Source organism: Saccostrea cucullata, unplaced genomic scaffold (assembly GCF_032062105.1).
Source record: "Saccostrea cucullata isolate Sc308-1 unplaced genomic scaffold, CSIRO_AGI_Scuc_v1 ctg950, whole genome shotgun sequence".
Taxonomy (NCBI): Eukaryota; Metazoa; Mollusca; class Bivalvia; order Ostreida; family Ostreidae; genus Saccostrea; species Saccostrea cuccullata.
Window position 1 is genome coordinate 101,103 of NW_026940462.1, and position 20,074 is coordinate 121,176.

A 20,074-nucleotide genomic window follows, 5' to 3' on the forward strand; every position below is an offset into this window, starting at 1 on the left:
AATTGGGAAGTATCCCTCACTTGCAAATCTGAAGTGCATCATTCTTGATCCGCCCCCAGAACTTCAAGTTACATAACTTGCGTCTAATTTGCAATATTTATTTGCATACTACCAGTTCAGTTCTATAGAACTATATCTAGAGATTCAGTTCTATGAGAGAAAATTTTGAATTTCTGAGGACAAAGACGGTCAAAAAATAGCAGCTTCCTTGTTTCATTCTCAGAGATGGTAATTCATCTGAGGACATTAAAATTAACATACATGTACATGTACAGTCATAAAGAACCAATATTATTTGCAGAGATGGGAGAATGTTAATGGGTTCAGGTATCAAGATCCAGTATTAATAATAGCAAAATATAAATTTTTATCTTTTCTGCATGATTGGCGAGAAAAATATACCTAAGAGAATTGCAGCACAGTTATCCAAACAGCTAGGGATTCGTTATATCATTCCCCAAATACCATTAAAAAAAAACGAAGTCTACTATTTATAATTTTTGTGCGGATTCTTAAAAGTCAAATATTTTAAGCTATGCATAACATTGGAATCGCTTCTTCCTGGAATTTGGTACATGTATATATGAAATGTTCAGCATTGCTTGAGGGGGATGCAGGCGAAAGTTCAATTCATGCCATATATGACGATTTTTATTTTCGAGTGCATGTATCAGTCCAATTTTTACTCGCAAACATTATGTATGAACAATTTTAAAATTAGAAATTGAAATAAATAAGAGCCGAACAAGAGCAAACAAACTCCCGAGAAGAAAAGTCCGACACTAAAATAAAACACAGACCAGGCTACACCAACAGCAGAAAGAAAATACATGTATTTTATTCCTAATTAAAATAAAAAAAAATCCATTTTAGTACATTTTACTCAAATTAAACCTTCAGATTCCAAATTTCCACATCACAAGATACATGTACAAAATGATTATGTACAGAGCATTGTGTTACTTGATTAGATTACCCTGAAAATACATCTGCAATCCATACTGATTTTTTTTAAATTGTGTAATACCCCACTTAATCAAAGCTACACGTAGATGATTACCCTATAAATGTACATCTTTGAAGTCATTTTCAAACTAAACCAATACATCCACATGATATGTGTTGTGTTATCATTTCCATGATGTGCTGCAAGATCTGTCGAAGCGTTAATTACTGAATACATCCTCCGGTGAGTGAGGGCTAATGGTCTGATATATAAGTAGATTCACCAGCATATTGACACTACACTATAGTATTCGAAGAAATAGACGGACAATGAATGGGAAAAAATTATGACAAAGACTTCATTTTCCGTCACATTGGACGCACACGTAACTAAAATACAAGATTTTCTAGGAAGAATTATTGTCAATGATTTCAGTGAATCAACGAAAAAAAACAGGACCAAATGCGGGAATAAAACTACTTGCTGCCATTGTGGTTGTCTGTTTTATACCAATTATACAGATGTACATGTATATACATAAATATAATATACATGTATAGTGGTAATATACAGCTTTTAAAAGTTAACTTTATAGGTTTTTGATGCCATATAATACCCTTTTTCAAAAGTATTGTGCTTTTACACTTTTCCAAAACTTTTGCATGGAGTAGAAGGACCCAAATAACTGCTCTCTCGTCAGATGAACACAGTTGTCTACTCCTTTTGATGTTTTATCGATTTGTGCATCACGGCTCTAGGGAGCTGTATATGAAGCAGTAAGAAAAATTTCAGCCCAATTTTTTAAATTTTCAATTCACTAGTGATCTGATTAAATGTGATTTCTCTTAAAACAAGAATATCTTTGGAAAGTTTGGCTTAAGCTGACTTATTGTTATAAGTTTTCAAAAATAATTTAAAATCGTAAAACACTAGTTTTTAACAATTTAAGACGACGGATCAAAAGGTCATAACTTCAGCATCTGTCAAGCGAATTTTTAAGTAAATACAAAATTCTGAAGTTTTTTAGATATCATCACGAGTCTTTCCTCTGCTTTCTTTTTCTATTATTTTTATCAGCTGCTTCTGTAGGTAATCCGTTCTCACTTGGTACTGCTATCTTCACCTTTCGGGACACAATGACCAATATAAACAACACAACCTCTCCAACAGTCAGCAAGAACACAGTGATTGGAAGACAGGCTGAAACAAAGAATAAAGACCAATTTCAATAGACAGTGCATTGTAAAATACACTGTATATAGAATATGTCTAAGCAGATACTTTAAAAGTTGCTATTCAAACGGTCGAATGATACCAAATATCTTTCAAGGAATGGTACAGAGGAGACTAAAAGATCATTACAGATAATGAATGTCTTTAATGTTTTTATGTTGTTAATATTTATGTAAACATGCTTATTTTTTTATATTGTTAGCATGTTGTACGTACATGTATAATTAGCATACACTTTATTTCTAAATGAATTAAAATACCCCGACCAGTAAGCTCATAAGACCATCGACGATGTCCAACGTAAAATACAAATTGGTCGGTTTACAAATAAAATAGACTGAGAATTTTTAGAATTTGGTTACAGTTACAGATTTTGAATATGGTCCAATGTGTGAAAAATATTCATATATAGCTACAAATGCATGCATATCAGACAACTTTCATTCGGAGTTTTTTTAAGCCGAAAAGCCTTTGTAACGTCCCATATGAAAAAATACTATTAAAATTCAATCGGAGTATTCAGTTGACTACTAGTTGACGGTCAACTGACCGTCAATTGACCATTAGTTGAATTTTTGCCATGCAAATGAAGCGGTCAACTCATTTGCATAGCCAGTTGACCACTGTTGAATGCTACTATATATTCTTTGCAGTTGACCGTTAGTTGAATACTCCACTATTTCCTTTACAGTTGACCGCTAGTTGAATACTCCACTATTTTCTTTGCAGTTGACCGCTAGTTGATTACTCCTCTATTTCCTTTGCAGTTGACCGCTAGTTGAATACTCCATTAGTCAGTGCACATAGGTTTTTGAAAAAAAAATGGAGGGAGAGTATATAAAATTTTAAGATTTGTTTTACAAGCAGTGTTTTTGAAAATATGAAAAGTCAAACCAATAGAGTTTCTAATTTGACATAAATGTTTTGTAAATCTAAATGCATTATAAATGAATTGAGCTGGCACACTCTCATAAGTTGTTAGCAAGTGTTTTGTTGTGTTTCTTAATTTTCTGGGCAGAAAAGGTTACATGTATATATAGAATTAGTCTAAAGCAACGGTATATTTTTTTACCAACACAACAAGAAACACAACAAAACACTTGATACATGACAAGTTTTTAGAATTCTTTCAATATTTAAAAAAGTACACAAAAATAGGGAGTTTCGGGACCTATACTGGCTAGAGTTTTTTGTATTCCTATTATCTGTTTAAAAATAATAAGCTTAGTAAAACAAATCTTAAAATTTTATATACTTACAATAGTACATGAGATATTTCACACGCGGAATCATCACGAAGACAATAATGTTTCAAATCAAAATTCCCATCTTCTACAGAAAACACACATGTTGGTTGTTGTAATTATGGTATAACAAACCCGATCTTTGATAATGTAATTTTGAACCCAACATAAATGTAGCGTGGGAGAAATTTCTAACAAGTCGGAATGTTCAACTAGTGGTCAACTCTGGTTCTACATGAAATTTCAAAGTATTAGCATTCAACTAATGGTCAACTGGCCGTTTTATGCAAATCAGTTGATCGCTTTTCAGAAAAATTCAACTCCGAGTGGTCAACTGTTTTCGCATTATCAGTTGACGACTAGTAGACAACTGAATGACGGTCAACTACACATTTTCGTATGGGGTGCAAGGGAGGTCACTGCCTGTGAACCCCCGCAGGCTCGTTATTATTATTGTCGTTATGGGTATTTCCTGTGTGAACAGAGTGGTGGATCTGTGTGGTTTTTATGTCACGTGACATGGTCATATAAATAGCAGGTGCGTGCTTTAAAAGTTATTCTACCGCTCGTACAGAACGTTGTAAGGAATGGAAACCAGTACAGCGAGTTCAGATGTGCACTATTCTGAAGAAGTTTTATTGGGCGAGTCTAGCGAACAATTGTCTAACGAGGATGCAGTATCTTTGTTTAATAGTTCATTGAGAAAAGCTTTGCAACAGCAGAATGAAGCCATTGTGAGTTCTATTGTGAAGCAAATTAACAGTAAACCTAATAATCCCGCCACGAATACCGGGCACGAGGATAGCGCACGGGAGGATACTAAGCATAACTCATTCGATTTCAAACACGAGGGACATCGCATTCAGCACACCTTCAATACAGAGAGAATAGAGAAGTTGATTGAAACAAAAAACCTTATAGAGAAGAAAGATTTGGATAATGCGGCACTGACAATTGAGAAAGAAATCGGCGAGTTGCGACAACGAAACAAGATTCTAAAAATAGCAGACAGGCACGGGTGGGATACTGTCAACGAATATTTAGACGATCCATTAGCAGACAACAATGACGACGCTGTTAAGTTACGGGGCGCTGTTAGCCGTGCTGTTCGTAAGCGTAATTACAGAGGGAAGCCATATACATATCCCATGCAAAACCGTAGACAGAATGCATTTGCTGCCAACGACTTTTTTCGCACTTTCGGCCAAACGTTTGCTACAGGGGGGTACAAGCAATTCGCCAAACCAATCGAATACGGCGCAGGTCAACAGAACTTCGAACGGAAGTGCTTTTTCTGCAGACAGGTCGGACATTATGTCAGGGACTGCCCATTTGCCAGAGGACAACAAGTTCCAGTGTCAACTTCCACGGTCGCATCGGCCTCTAGCAACAACGCCAACAAGCAGTAGTAGAGAACAAGTTGAGTATAGTGAAAATGAAGGCTGTATGAGTGATTCTTATGAATATGAGTTAAACACGTGTTCGAAGATTTCAGTAAAGTTTCGGTTAAAAAATTGTTTACAATTTTGGAAGGGTGAATTGTCTTCAAACATATTTGTTAAAAATACTATTCAGTTTGGTTATGTAATTCCATTTATTATATCGCCGCCTAAAGTCGTTTTAAAAAATAATAAGTTGGCTCATATTCACAGTGATTTTGTTTGTACAGCCATCAATGATCTTTTAAATTCTGGTTGTATTCACGAAATATCTGAAGAAAAAATACATGTTGTTAATCCACTTACTGTTTCAGTGAACAGCACAGGTAAGAAAAGGTTGGTGTTAGATCTTCGACATGTAAATCAATTTGTAGAAAAACAAAAGGTGAAGTTTGAAGGGGTGAGTGAGGCTTTACAATATGCAAAACAGGGAATGCACATGATTAAGTTCGATTTAAAATCAGGTTATCACCATATTGATATACATCCAGATTTTCACAAATATTTAGGTTTTTCTTGGAAATATGGTGACAAATTCAGATTTTTCGAATTTAATGTGTTACCTTTTGGTTTATCTTCAGCAGGGCATGTTTTTACTAAAGTAGTGAGAGTTTTAGTGAAATATTGGAGATCATGCGGTATACCTGTGGTAGTATACTTGGACGATGGTTGGGTTTGTGATACGTATGAGAAGTGCAAGTCTGCATCAGACACAATACAAGATACGTTACAGAGATCAGGTTTTGTTATAAATACTGAGAAGTCAGTACTTGAGCCTACTCAGAGTATGGTGTGGTTAGGGTTTTTGTGGAATTTGAAAAGCGGGACGCTAGAAGTGCCTTTGGAAAAAATTAGTAATATTAAATCTTTATTAAAAGAACTTTTAGAGAATAAAAACAATATTTCGGCGAGAAAATTATCTTCTATTGTGGGAAAAATTATCGCATTAAAACCATCTTTGGGAAATATATGTCAGTTAATGACTAGACGTCTCAGTATTACAATTTGTTCTAAAACTGGTTGGGATGAAATTTTGTATATAGACAATGGGAATATTCAAGAGTTAGAGTTTTGGCATTACAATATCAGTAAGCTCCCTTGCAAATATTTTACATGTATTGATAAGAAACCAGAGAAAATTATTTTTTCAGATGCAAGTTCTCATGAAGGCGCAGGGTTTACATGTGAAAGAAATAAGAAAATAGTTCATTACATGTGGGATCAGTGTGAAAAAAGTAAAAGTTCAACTTGGAGAAAATTAAAGTCAGTACAAATAATTTTATCAAGTCTGGCAGATGTGTTGAGTGGAAGATTTGTGAAAATATTTACAGATAATCAAAATGTCGTGCGCATCGCATGTAAAGGTAGTATGGTTGACGAGCTGCATCAGCTGGCATTGAGTATATTTGGTGTCTGTGTGCAGTACAGTATTTTACTTGAAGTACAGTGGATACCAAGAGAATTCAACATGGATGCAGATAGTTACAGTCGCATATTTGACAGTGATGATTGGGGTGTGTCTGATCACATTTTCCGATATTTTGATAGAATATGGGGTCCTTTTACAATTGATCTTTTTGCAAATTGTAGGAATAACAAAGTTGAAAGGTTTTATTCAAAATATTGGAATCCAGGCACTACAGGAGTTGATGCTTTCGCTTATGATTGGTCAGGTGAAAATTGTTGAATAGTACCTCCTCCTTTCCTTATAGGCAAAGTGATAAAACATTTGCGTTTGTGTAATGCATATGGAACTTAAATCATTCCTAAAAGGTTGTCTTCTTTATTTTGGCCAATGATATGGGATAAAAGTACAACATCTTACAAATCTTACATAAAAGAATATGTTGAATATAAGAACCCAAGAAAATTTTTTATGTCAGGATCAGACAAGTCGAGTATATTTGCTCAAGATATGTTTTTGAGCAACGTTTTGGTTGTTAGAATTGATTTCAGAAAAATATAATAATAGCAGTTTAAATATGTAAGTGAGTGTGTTGTTATATTTTGCTGTTTATTCACAGATTTTTAATGATACTTGGGCGGAAATTAAAGACATGTCAACGAAAGAGCAGTTTAAATCGGCAGATTCCTCAATATTCCACATCATGAAAAGTGCAAAAAGTAAAAACACAGTCAAGCAGTATGAAACGTATTTCAAGAAATTTACGCAGTGGTGTATTTCCAAAGATGTCGAAAGTGTGATTGCCATTTTTTTAAGTGGATTAATTCAACAAGGAGTCTCTGAAGCAGTTCTGTGTTCATTTTTCTATAGTATAAAGTGGTATCATGATCTTCATTGTGCGTTTTCTAATCCCTGTGACGACAGTGTTATTCATAGTTTAATGGAGGGGGGGAAACGAATTTTATCAAAGCCCATAAAGAAGAAGGAGCCAATTTCGCCAGATGTGTTAGAGAAGATTATAAATGTGTATGGGGAACGGGAGCAAAATTGTGATTTACGAAGTGTAAGAACAGTGGCTATGTTGTTGTTGAGTTTCGCAGGTTTTTTGCGATTTAGTGAATTATCTAATATTAAAGTGAAAAATATAATTTTCAAGAATTTATACATGAATGTTTGCATCGAATCCAGCAAAACTGATGTATACAGGCATGGTAACGAAGTGACAATGGCAGAGGCAGGAGGAAAGCTGTGTCCTGTATCTTGGATTAAGCATTATTTAAATCTAGCTGAAATTCAGGATAAACCAGAGGAATATGTCTTCAGAGCAATTAGATTTTACAAGTCATGTGGAAAATATATGTTGTGCGGTATTAACAAACCGATTTCATATAAAAGAGCCCGAGAGTTATTGTTAGAAGCTTTGGAAAAAGTGGGAATAGATTCAAAAGGTTTTGGTTTGCACAGTCTGCGAAGTGGAGGGGCAACGACTGCAGCCGAGAAAAATGTGTCGGAGCGTCTGATCAAAATACATGGACGTTGGAAATCTGACTATTCCAGAGACAATTATATTAAGGATTGTATAGATAACAAATTGAAAGTGTCTAATAGTCTTTTCGTGTAAATATAATTGAATATATATCAATAAATATACATGTATATGCATATATAGTGTGTGTGTGTGTGTAGACAGGTATTATTATTTTTTACAATTTTCTCTTTGATTGTTCTACGTTCTGACGAGCAGCATTCCATACATATGAGTTGATTATTCTTTCAATACAGAATAAAGAGTATAATTAATTTATATTCGGACGAACGAAGTGAGGGAGAATATAATTATTATTATTGTCGTTATGGGTATTTCCTGTGTGAACAGAGTGGTGGATCTGTGTGGTTTTTATGTCACGTGACATGGTCATATAAATAGCAGGTGCGTGCTTTAAAAGTTATTTTACCGCTCGTACAGAACGTTGTAAGGAATGGAAACCAGTAAATTAGGCACACACACACATATATGTACGTATATATAAATATTATTTAATGATTAAAAATAATGGGTGTTGAAATAAATACAAATGTGTTAAATTCGTAATAAACGTTCTGACGAGCAGCATTCCATACATATGAGTTGAATATAATACCCGTGATAAAAACGGATAGCCTTGAGATGCTGCAAATATGTACAATGCGCAGTCTTAATCACTTGGTACTGCGTTATATAAGGTCTTTACTGGTAGCGAACAAGTGACACTGGCAGGGAAGTCCACACACCAGTGCACTTCCACAAGAGACAAGCAGGGATGACCGCACACTCGACCTTGCGCAGTGACAAGCATGGATGACCGCACACTTGACACTAATACGGCTCTAGCTTAGAGACACTGGCAGGGATGTCCGCACACCAATGCTCTACCACAAGACGCAGGTAGGGATGTCCGCACACCTGATCTTGCGCAGCAACAAGCAGGGATGTCCGCACACTTGTTACTTTATGATGCCAATCACAGAGCAGGGATGACCACACACTCTGTCAAGTAATAAGCAGGGATGACCACACACTTACTACTTAAAACAGTACAATATAAGCAGGGAAGTCCGCACACTTATATGTACACACACAGGTTTGTCAAGTTTTACCTCTAGAACCGACCTCGCAATCCTCGCCAGTAAAAATCCTATATATCCTAACACCATCTAAAATACTTAGTGATTATTTATTTACAAAGTAATTAAAACACAAATCAAGCTTCCAATCAACCAATCTTTAGTTATCCAACTAGTGTAACATACAAAGATTATTATTGATAGCTTTAATTCAAATTCAACACTAATTAAGTATTTATTTAAGCACATATATAATTAGTTATTAAAAGGACAAGGGCGATAACTTTCGCTATAATGAAAATAGAAAACGGTTTTCCGTTTCATCACCCCCACCCCAGCTTTATGCGTCCTCGCATAAAAAAACACAACTGCATTTTTAAGAATCGAACAAATGCTATTTACAAAAACAAATATCTACACTGTATTCCCCATTCTGCAAAATAAAATATGTAAAAATATTCTACTCAACAGAATAGTAATTACAGTATCACATTTACCATTGCGCAAAACAAAATGTTATATTTTGTTTAACCCAATGGTAAACAGAACCAATCAGGTTCACTTGCTGACCCAGGTGCCTTTCATTTCTTTGAATTCCCTCTGCAAAGTCTCAAACTTTGCGCTTAATTCCTCAAGTATCGAGGCAGTTCTTCCTTCCGCGGATTCAACGGTAGTTGGGCGCGCATAGTTCTTTTTCTCAGCTCTGTTGTAAGCTTCTAATTCGACAGCCAATTGTATAGCTTCATTAAGATGTTTAGGACGCGCCTGCTTTATGCGGATGCGCATTTCCGTGTCGACCAATGCGTCCACAAATTGGTCTTTAGACAGTGTTTCTCGAATCTCAGCTGTCGCAGTGGGGTAGGCTAAGTTGGCAAGTCTGCGAATGGCCTGTCCTACCTCCGGAAGAGATTCTCCAGCTCTTTGGCGCCGCTCTCGCATCTGCAACCTGTATAGCTCCGTTTGACTCGGGGGTGCAAACCTATCTTCCAGTGCTTTAACAAGTGTTTTATAATCGGGCTTTGTCCCCTTTGGCATGTTCCCTAACACTCCTTGCGCACCTCCCCGAAGAGAAACTGCTAAATACAATCCTTTCTGAGGATATTTCCATCCACTGATTTCCGCACATGCCTCGAAATGCGCATGATAATCCAACCAGGGACCACTGCCATCATACATGTACGTTGCTGGCTTTATCAATTGTCTTTGCGCTGGAAACTCTGCCAGCGCGTCGTCTCCGCTATGAGGACTTGCTAATTTAACTCTGGACTTCCTTCTCATTATTCCAGGGAGAATAGAATCGTTTAGATCGTCCCTGTATAGTTCTTCATGACTAAGTCTACGCCAATGTTTGTCGTTTCGCGCCGCTTCTCTATGAAATCTTGTATGAGACTCTGGAGGGCTGTAATCACGAGGTCTTTCTCCGGCTTCTCTAAACATGTCCCTGAGAGATTGTCCTGTAGACTTTTCTTCAGGGAAAGGTGCGTGCTGGGCTAGCGCACCATCATGTTCAAGCGTTAATGACTTTTCTTCTGTCTGCCGCAATTCTCCGGAGATGTGAGATTCACCAACACCCGAGTCTCTTACTTTGTCTTTCAGACGCGGGGTCACTGGAGTCGATGACTTAAAATTTCTATTCCTGATACTTTCCTCCTTCAGCTCCGCGAGCTTCTCTTCTATCAGAGATAATTCTTTGTCTACGTCTTCCATCGTGCAGCTATCTCAAGGTATCCCACCGCTGCCACCAAATTTTATGTAACGTGCAAGGGAGGTCACTGCCTGTGAACCCCCGCAGGCTCGTACCCGTGATAAAAAACGGATAGCCTTGAGATGCTGCAAATATGTACAATGCGCAGTCTTAATCACTGGGTACTGCGTTATATAAGGTCTTTACTGGTAGCGAACAAGTGACACTGGCAGGGAAGTCCACACACCAGTGCACTTCCACAAGAGACAAGCAGGGATGACCGCACACTCGACCTTGCGCAGTGACAAGCATGGATGACCGCACACTTGACACTAATACGTTCTAGCTTAGAGACACTGGCAGGGATGTCCGCACACCAATGCTCTACCACAAGACGCAGGCAGGGATGTCCGCACACCTGATCTTGCGCAGCAACAAGCAGGGATGTCCGCACACTTGCTACTAAGAGATGCCAATCACAGAGCAGGGATGACCACACACTCTGTCAAGTAATAAGCAGGGATGACCACACACTTACTACTTAAAACAGTACAATTTAAGCAGGGAAGTCCGCACGCTGATTTGTACACACACAGGTTTGTCTAGTGTTACCTCTAGAACCGACCTCGCAACGCTCGCCAGTAAAAATCCTATATATCCTAACACCATCTAAAATACTTAGTGATTATTTATTTACAAAGTAATTAAAACACAAATCAAGCTTCCAATCAACCAATCTTTAGTTATCCAACTAGTGTAACATACAAAGATTATTATTGATAACTTTAATTCAAATTCAACACTAATTAAGTATTTATTTAAGCACATATATAATTAGTTATTAAAATGACAAGGGCGATAACTTTCGCTATAATGAAAATATAGAAAACGATTTTCCGTTTCACCTTGATGAATGGCGAATTACTAATAGGATTAAACTGTTCAGAGTTCAACAAGTCTTTTAACTCCATAATATTATTAACTCTGCACCCATGTATACATTATATAAAGTAGTTTTTACCTTGTGATTGCTGTTGAATTATTTGAATTAAGGATGTGGATGGATCAGCTGGGTCAATCTGGCCATTCTGTGATGTTTTATATTTTTCAAGTTCGTTTTCCATATTATTCAATTTTTTCTCCAGATCAACAAAAGCCTTCTCATTACTACGAAGTCTCCTCTCTGTTATGACACATATATATAATTATTAAATTTACAACCCAGCTTACAGACACATACCGTATCTATAAAATGAGCATCATTTAACTGATCAAGTCGCATATAATATCAATCATAAACACTGGAATCCATCAATTTCTGTCTTTACATATTTTATTTTTCTTGTACATGTTATCCTTACCATTAGATTTAAGAAACGATGATCTGAGAAAATTACCAATTTACCTTCATTTATACCATGTATACATGTTTATACATGTATGTTTCTTTTAGTTGTATTCTCTTCCCGAAAAAAAGTTATAACTTTAAGCAGATAGGAATATTATATGTACCTTGATCTAACATAACTTTATGCTGTTCTTTCTGCTTCTCTTCCAGTGTTTGTATCTCCATTTTGTTCGTCTGCAAATAATTGGTGATCTTCTGGCACTCTCCCAAGGCAACTTTCTCCGTTTTTGTTAGTTTCGATTCTAACGCTGTTATATTTCCTTGTAAAGTTTCATTCACCCATTTCTCATGATTAAGCACATTTAATTTCAAAGCAAGAATTTGACTACCATTTGTCTCCGACTTTTGGTCCTCTTGCAAACTGTCCTTGAAAAAGTCTATAAGAGTGTTGAGAAAACAGCTAATAACCACGGACGCCACGATGCTGAAAACAGAAAGTGAGAAAACACGCAATTTTACAAGGAACACACGTACACACCTACCTCACACCAAAAATGAAACATGCATATGTCACATAATTTACTCTACCGATTTTTTTTTACGTGGAATGCCTGCATTTAAGCAAATTAGTTTACTTACGAGCTGGTCTGCATATTTCCGATCTACCTCATACCAATCATCATTACATGTACAGGAAACGAAAGTACGCTAAGAGTGCATCAAGTAAATATGCAAGATAATTGTCAGATATGATTTGCCTTCCCGTTATCTGTTTGTTTTCTTGATATCCGGTTTCAAGTCTTCAGTGACACACCTGATATAAAATCCAATCAAAGTAAAAGACCTATAGACACGTGCTTCTTTCCTTACATGTTACAGTGTACATGTATTTGAAATCAAATGGTTGTGCAGAGATATAGACACTCCGAGGTATCTCCTTTAAGTTAATTTTCATAAAAGAGTAGACGGAAAATATGGCATAAGAAATTTTTCTATTCTATAAATATTAATATACATTCAAAAATGAACTTTTATTTTATCAACAACGGAGACATCTGCATAGAAAAGATAATATACTATATAAGATCAAAAGCAAATCTTTACTTCAATATATGGTTGTTTTTTTTTTTTTTTTTTTTTTTTTTTTTTTTTGCTTTGATTGATATTCAGTGCATTAAATAAAAAATAAGTCCCCCAAGAGCAAAGTTAGGGTTGTTCTAAAATCTGAAAGACAACTTTAATTTTCTTAATGCATGTAAGTTACATGAAGTTCTAACCCCTAATGGCAATAATGATACTTAAAAGATTGTCATAGTTAGTTTTAAATTCTCTGAATTTTAAAACTTTAATTTATCAATAATTCAGACAAATTGTCCGAAAATGTTCAAAGCACATGATTATGCATTGGATATTAATATTTATGTTGACGTTAACGATATTTTTTACAGAAAGATCAGCATATCGGAATTGCTTTCGAGAATTTTCATTTTCAAAAAATCTTTGACAAAAAAGATTGTAATTTAAGTGACATTTGTTTTCAATTCTTTGAGAGTAATTTTAGAGCCAAATTACAAAATCCTATTTTTTGAAAAAGAGAATTCTAATGTAGAAGCTGGTTGCCAATGGTATTAAATGGGGAGTATTTTTGCTGCAACGGTTCCATTCCCTTACGCTGACCAGAGGCCTAGGTGGTTTCTGAGGCATTCTCTGTCATCACAACAGTAAACTTCTTCATGTTTGACCGACGATTGAATCAAAAGGCATTCACTCCTCTGTAATGAAATTATTTCATTGGTTTCAAGTGCGATTGCTGTTAATGTTGTTTTTCCGTTTAATTTCCGTTTCTTCAAATTCGTAGATTTTTTTTTACTAATATGACAAACTCATGAAGTCAACAATGAAATTATTTTCAACACTATAGAAAGAAACTTACCGATGTGCAGCGAGTTTTAAAATGGTACAAGTTGCCAGTAAAACCCCGTGCCATGCAAGTTTCCCCTGTGCCACACGTCTGATTCCATTCACAGGTATTGTTTATATCGTACGTTGGACACGGTGCTCCTAAACATAATTAGTACTAGAAAAGTTAAATGCAATAAGATATCGTAACAGCATTTTTCATTGTCAGAATGTATCATAAAACTTTTTTAGTCTTAGTTCATTTTACTCCTGGACATCAAGCAGTCAGACTGTTGGTATGATTCTAATCAGCATTAAATCGTCTACCAGAATTGTGAAATTCTTGACCCCAGGGTAAGGGGTTATAGAGCTAGGACGGGGCTAAATAGATTATATAGTGAAAATGTATTATCTCTTTTAAATACTTCTTTTCAGCTCCTTGGCATTAAATTAACTAATTAAGTGAATACTTAAGTTGAATATGTCTGCCTCTTCCAAAATTATAAATTTCACGGCCCAGGGTTAGGGGTTCTAGTGCTAGGGCGGCGCTTAATAGATTATATAATGAAAATGAGTTCTTGTTTATGCTCCTGGGCATTAAATAAACTATTTAAGTACATAGTTATGTTGAATAAGGCTACCTCTTCGAAAATTGTGAAATTTATGGCCCCAGGGTCAGAGGTTCTGGTATTAGGGTGGGGCTCTATTGATTATATAGTGAAAAAGCAAACATTCTTTGAAGTTCTTCTTTTCTGCTTCTGGGCATTGAATGAATTAACCAAGTGCATTGTTATGTTGAGCAAGGCTGCTTCTTCAAAAATTGTGATTTTTATGGCCCTGGGTCAGGGGTTCTAGTGCTAGGGTGGGGATGTATAGATTATATAGTGAAATAATTTTTTTTTTTTTTGAATCATCTCTGCTCCCGAGTATTGAATAAACAAACCAAGTACATAGTTGTGTTGATTAAGGCTGCCTCTTCCAAAAATGTGAATTTCATGCACCCTGGGTTGGGGGTTCTGGTGTTAGGGTGGAGCTCTATTCATTATATAGTGAAAATGCATACATTCTTTAAAAATCTTCTCTTCTGCACCTGGGTATTAAACCAATGAACTATTTACAGAGTTATGAGGAGGAAGGATGCCTCTTTGAGATTTGTGAATTTCGGGGCTCGTGGGTCAGGACTTCTTTAGTTAGGGCGGGGCTCTTATGTTTATATAGTGAAAATGCATCAATTCTTTAAAAATATATTCTTTTGCTCCTGGGTATTATGCAAATAATCTTATTATTACATATATAAGAGGAAGAAAGCTGTTTCTTCCATCATGGTTAATTTCCGGGCCCCTGGGACAGAGGGGGGTGTACATTGTCTTAAAACAATTTAATGCTTTGAAATCTGCACTTTGGTATTAATCAACAGCATGATGAAATAAAATTTACAAAATTTTGAAAGATACGGCCCGGGGTTAGTGGTTCCTGTGGGATGGACTGCACAACTGATAAAGTGGAAATGCATTTTCTCTTTGTTACTCTGATCTACCTCTGGGTATTAAATAACCGACGGATGCATGCTAAGTGTATAGTTATGATATATATATAAGCCATGTTGCCTCTTTCAAAATTGTGAATTTCATGGCCTTTTGTTTAAAACAAGAATCAAATTCAATTGTTGAAAAGTTGTAACATGATACTCTGATGACCTATAAGGCCCATGGGCCTCTGGTTAAAAAGGTCTGTATTATAAAACAGTTACTTGCAATTAAAAGACGAATCCATTCCATAGGCGTCGGAACCAGGGGGGCTAGGGGGGGCTACCCCCCCCCCCTTTTTTTTCCAAATATAGACTTAGTATAGACATTGAACATATCCTCGTAAGTTTAGCCCCCCCCCCCACTTTCCACAGATACGACTTAGTATAGGTTAAAACTGGTAAAAGTGTTGGTATTTGGAAGAAAATTTTTGGTACTGGAGTTCGAACCCCCCCCCCCCTCCCCCACGAAATAGGATTTTCGTGTTTGGGAAATAGACATTTGGGTTTTTTTTTTTTTTTTTTTTTGCTTGTCAGGTTTTTTCGGAGGTACAAAAATTTTTTTCTTACACTTAGCCCCCCCCACTTTCAAATTGCTTCCGACGCCAATGCATTCAACAATGCATTTAATTACTTAAGGAATCACTGTCTAGTTAGTAAAGTATGCCAGGGCATCAACGATAATGGAAAACATAGGATAATTTGCATAACGGGCGATTTAAATTACACGACGACTCCCAAACCAATTTCAATAGTCTTCGCCCACTGACGTAAAACATAAAAGCAGCCTCACGAGATTTACATGCATATTTGGCCTCTTTAGTATCAGACACAGAGACAGATGCGCACAAGTTTTACATTCATATTAGGTCTCCTTAGCTCCTGACCTATTGACCTGCCTAATTTACATTCCTGTAGATTTATCAAGATATTAACTCCTCTAATTTTCAAAGAGTTTTCACATAGAAAAAAAATTAGTGGAAATATTTTGAAATATGTAGGAGTCATTACCATAACTCTTCATCTGTTACCTGTAAAATTGAACGTTTTCCTCCAAGGGAAATTTAACAAAGAAATATTGATTCCTACAAGCTACAACAAGATGTGTTTGTGAAACACTGATGCCCCCGTATGGCAACATATAGCGAAGGTTAAGCTTTCTCAAATGCAGATCAAATATGTTGGTACCAAAGTAAGGCCTTTTTTACTAGAAATGCGAAATATAAAACGCTAGGTACACCTGTTCCAGGGTTATGACCAAGGTTAACATTTTATAATATAGGACAAACTCCGTTTCAAGGTCAAAGGGTCAAGGTTGTTGGGTTTTAAAGAAAGGCTTTGTCTCAAATATAACGTATGGGAAGTATGAACGCGCTGGCCCTTACTGTTCAAAAGTTATGGTGAAGGTTAAAGTTTGTGAAAAGTAGGTCAAAGGATCAAGATTCTTGATATCCAATGAAAGGTCTTGTCACAAGGATTACACATGTGAAATATGAAAGCTCTAGCCCTTACTGATTAAAAGTTATGGTCAAGGTCAAAGTTTGTAAAAGGTAAGTCAAACTCCAAGGTCAAGGTCAAAGGGTCAAGATTCTTGATATCCAATGAAAGGTCTTGTCACAAGGATTACACATGTGAAATATGAAAACTCTAGCTCCTACTATTCAAAAGTTATGGTCAAGGTTAATGTTTGTAAAAAGTAAGTCAAACTCCAAGGTCAAGGTCAAAGGATCAAAGTTCTTGATATCAAATGAAAGGTCTTGCCAAAAGGATTAAATTTGCGAAGTATGAATGCCCTAGCCCGAACCCTTCAAAAATTGTGGTCAATTTTGTATTTTTAAAGTAGGTCAAACTCCAAGGTCAAGGCCAAAGGGTCAAGGTTCTTGGTATTCAATAAAAGATCTTTTTATCAGTATTATATATGTGAAGTATGAAAGCCGTAGTACTTATTGTTCAAAAGTTATAGCCAAGGTTAAAGTTTTTTCATAGGTACGGAAATCTCCAAGGTCAAGGTCAAAAGGTTAAGGATGTTGGTATCCAATGAAAGGTCTAACCACAAAAAATATATACGTGAAATATAAATGCCTTGGTGTCTATTGTTCAAAAGATATGGCCAAAGTAAAAGTTTAAATTTTTTGTGTTAAAGTGGGTCAAACTCCAAGGTCAATGTCAAAAGGTCAAATTTGGTGGTACCCAAAGGAAGGTCTTGTCACAAGGAATACACATATTATATATGAATATCATAGCTCCACTAAATCAAAAGTTATAGGCAAGGTTAATGTTTTTGCGGACAAACAGACAAACAGAGAGACAGACAGACGGACACGACAAAAACTATATGCCCCCGAAACTTTGTTTACGGGGGCATAAAAATACGAACATTAAAGCCGTTTAAATCTTTTTTTATATGATCATAAAACTGAACATAACATAGAAAATAAAATCGTATAGTATACTAGTGATTACTTCTCAGACACTTTCTTTTCATGGTCAGTTTGAGAGAAAATATATAATTAAAAGCGTTTGCCAATACACTGCAAATGTTTTTTTAATGACAAAACTTTTTCCAGAAAGAATCAGAATTGTAATATTGATATAAGAATATTACATGAACATGTACATTATAGCATACTGCGTAAAGCATATGTGTCATGTACAATGTACAACGCATGTGTTTTGATTCTATGATTTATTCATATTCAACCCTGTGCTTTTTAGATAAGACAGTGATGTAATCAAACAACTGATTGACCATGATTAAACAATATTAGATTTGTACTTTAGATATGTCACAATCTGTAACTAGGTGTTAGGATCATTTGTTTTTAATCTTAAAATGAAGAAATGTTATATCCGAGAAAGCTGTGTAAACATTTACGATCACTGCAACAATATATTTCGCCATTTCCTATCTTTTCCAAAGTACAGTTTTCCTTCTGTAAAAAAAATAAACATTTTCTTTTAACGAACAAAATATGTTTTCATAACTGTGTTATAATTGTGTGACTTTTATTCATAATTCCTTACGAACTTTATACTTTTTCATATGATTGATTTTAAAAACAATTTATAAACATCTAATGGTTAGTAAATATTGTGATTAATGTTTGGTTAATCTATTAGATTACCATTGAACAATGTGTTAAAAACTTTGATCCTGGATTCGGCAATATCATACAAACTTCCTCAGGAGAGCACGTTTGGTACCCAACACAAGTCAAATTCATATCGCAGGAAGGACACTGAAGGCCTATACGTGCAAGAAGAAATTAAGACATTACTTACAGAAATAAGTTCTTTAACCAACGGCTTTGATCTGATAGTCACACTACAAAAATGTAGTAACAGTGTGATGAATCATGGATCATGCGGTCTTCTAGATCTTGCACCCTCATGTTCTTATGTAAAATGTATTTTTTATTGATCTGAGTCTTAATAAGAGTGTACATTAATGTATGATGTGTTGACGTTTAATTTTAAAACACAATATAAATTACACGTGTCTTCAAGCAAAGTTTTAGAATAATTATCTTTCATTCATGCATACTCAAGACTATTGCCAAAAATACAGCTCAAATTTTAGGACCTTATTTATATTTTCAGTGTAATACATTCCGGATAAATACCTACCCTGAGATTGAGATGATGTAGGAGAGAGAGTTGGGTATTGTGTTGTTATTGGGACACTGCCTGTGACACCTGGGATGGTTGTTCTCTGCGTAGTCTTGGAAACTATGTAAAATTATATTTTTATTTGATGACTTCATACAGATCAAGCACAAATTTCATGTTGATTGACCTATTTTTACGAAATTATCTCGTAAAAATTAATGCTTTTTAATTTAATTTACTGTGTTTATAGTTAAGAAGCTTATTATTTAAAACTTTATCCAGGTCAAGACTGATTTTTATACTCATTGCCTCAAATTTCGAAAATTTATTGCATTGGCTAAATTGTATAGCCCATGTATTATGGGTTACGTTTGAACATTATCATGCCATTTCATCGTCTAGGTCCAAAAAAGTTCAACCATTTGCTGTTCATTAATACACTAAAATCTATAAAAGTAGGAAAGAAACATTAAAGGAATTGAAACTTACATGTAGGAGGAGAAACTGTGGCAGGTGGTACAGTTCTTAATACATATTCACAGTCTATGAAGATTTAAATTTGTAATTAGTTACTGGTCTTTTCAACAATGCACCTACACAAATAATGATGATATTTTTGTTACAATTATTTAATGATAATATATCAGTCATACATTTATCACACAGGTTACAAGTTTTAGGACAGAATTTGATGTCTTCACTGTCTGGGTTATACTGCAGATGTGTACACAATCCAAATGAAGACAAGGTGGCACATGGTGCTTTAGGGTCGTCTTCACACACAACCGATCTGTTTCCTGTAGGACAAAAAAGAGAAAAAAGATTTTAAAATGCTGATATTTTTCATTAGATTCTCCGTACAAGGATGATAAGATACTGATTAGCTGTAAAATTATGTACAATGTATTTCTATAAGAAAGCCTACAAAGCTTCTGTAGTGGTGTTGTGTACATTATTCCACTTACTACACTATTCGTTGCTACTACTCACCAGAACACATGATTGGAGCTGATATTGGAGAGGTAGTTGTGGTAGGCAATGTGGTAGTTGTACTGGTGCTTGTGGTTGTTGTGTCCGTGTGGTGATGGCCGTTGTTTGTAAGTGTATGTGTGTTATGGTGTCCGTGGTCGTGTATCGT

General features: G+C 35.6%; 3 protein-coding genes across 3 annotated transcripts; 1 reads left to right on the top strand and 2 right to left on the bottom strand.

Moving 5' to 3' along the window:
* Positions 1–1,555: 1,555 nt before the first annotated feature.
* LOC134255436 (uncharacterized) lies at positions 1,556–12,691 on the bottom strand. The gene is made up of 4 exons (XM_062737972.1): positions 12,543–12,691; positions 12,068–12,387; positions 11,577–11,738; positions 1,556–2,146 (listed from the first exon to the last, which is right to left on the bottom strand). The coding sequence occupies exons 1-4, from the start codon at positions 12,554–12,556 to the stop codon at positions 1,980–1,982; spliced, it is 663 nt and encodes a 220-aa protein (XP_062593956.1). The 5' UTR covers positions 12,557–12,691; the 3' UTR covers positions 1,556–1,979.
* LOC134255435 (uncharacterized) lies at positions 3,896–7,046 on the top strand. Its single transcript, XM_062737971.1, has 2 exons — positions 3,896–4,842; positions 6,887–7,046. Exon 1 carries the CDS (start codon positions 4,011–4,013, stop codon positions 4,830–4,832), a length of 822 nt encoding a protein of 273 aa, XP_062593955.1. The 5' UTR covers positions 3,896–4,010; the 3' UTR covers positions 4,833–4,842; positions 6,887–7,046.
* Positions 12,692–18,443: 5,752 nt separating the features above from the next.
* Positions 18,444–20,065, bottom strand: LOC134255443 (uncharacterized). Its single transcript, XM_062737976.1, has 5 exons — positions 19,927–20,065; positions 19,590–19,733; positions 19,426–19,479; positions 18,955–19,056; positions 18,444–18,574 (listed from the first exon to the last, which is right to left on the bottom strand). The coding sequence occupies exons 1-5, from the start codon at positions 19,934–19,936 to the stop codon at positions 18,444–18,446; spliced, it is 441 nt and encodes a 146-aa protein (XP_062593960.1). The 5' UTR covers positions 19,937–20,065.
* Positions 20,066–20,074: the final 9 nt, after the last annotated feature.

Bases quoted from the DNA above. Each gene is read 5' to 3' on its own strand.
- LOC134255443 (XM_062737976.1), bottom strand. The intron at 19,057-19,425 runs GTAAGTTTCAAT...AATTTTACATAG, and splicing joins CACAGTTTCTCCTCCTACAT to TTTCCAAGACTACGCAGAGA. The intron at 18,575-18,954 runs GTAGGTATTTAT...TTGCACGTATAG, and splicing joins TACATCATCTCAATCTCAGG to GCCTTCAGTGTCCTTCCTGC.
- LOC134255436 (XM_062737972.1), bottom strand. The intron at 11,739-12,067 runs GTACATATAATA...GTGTCATAACAG, and splicing joins TAAAGTTATGTTAGATCAAG to AGAGGAGACTTCGTAGTAAT. The intron at 2,147-11,576 runs GTAAAAACTACT...TCTTTGTTTCAG, and splicing joins AATTCAACAGCAATCACAAG to CCTGTCTTCCAATCACTGTG.
- LOC134255435 (XM_062737971.1), top strand. From the start codon at position 4,011: ATGGAAACCAGTACAGCGAGTTCAGATGTGCACTATTCTGAAGAAGTT.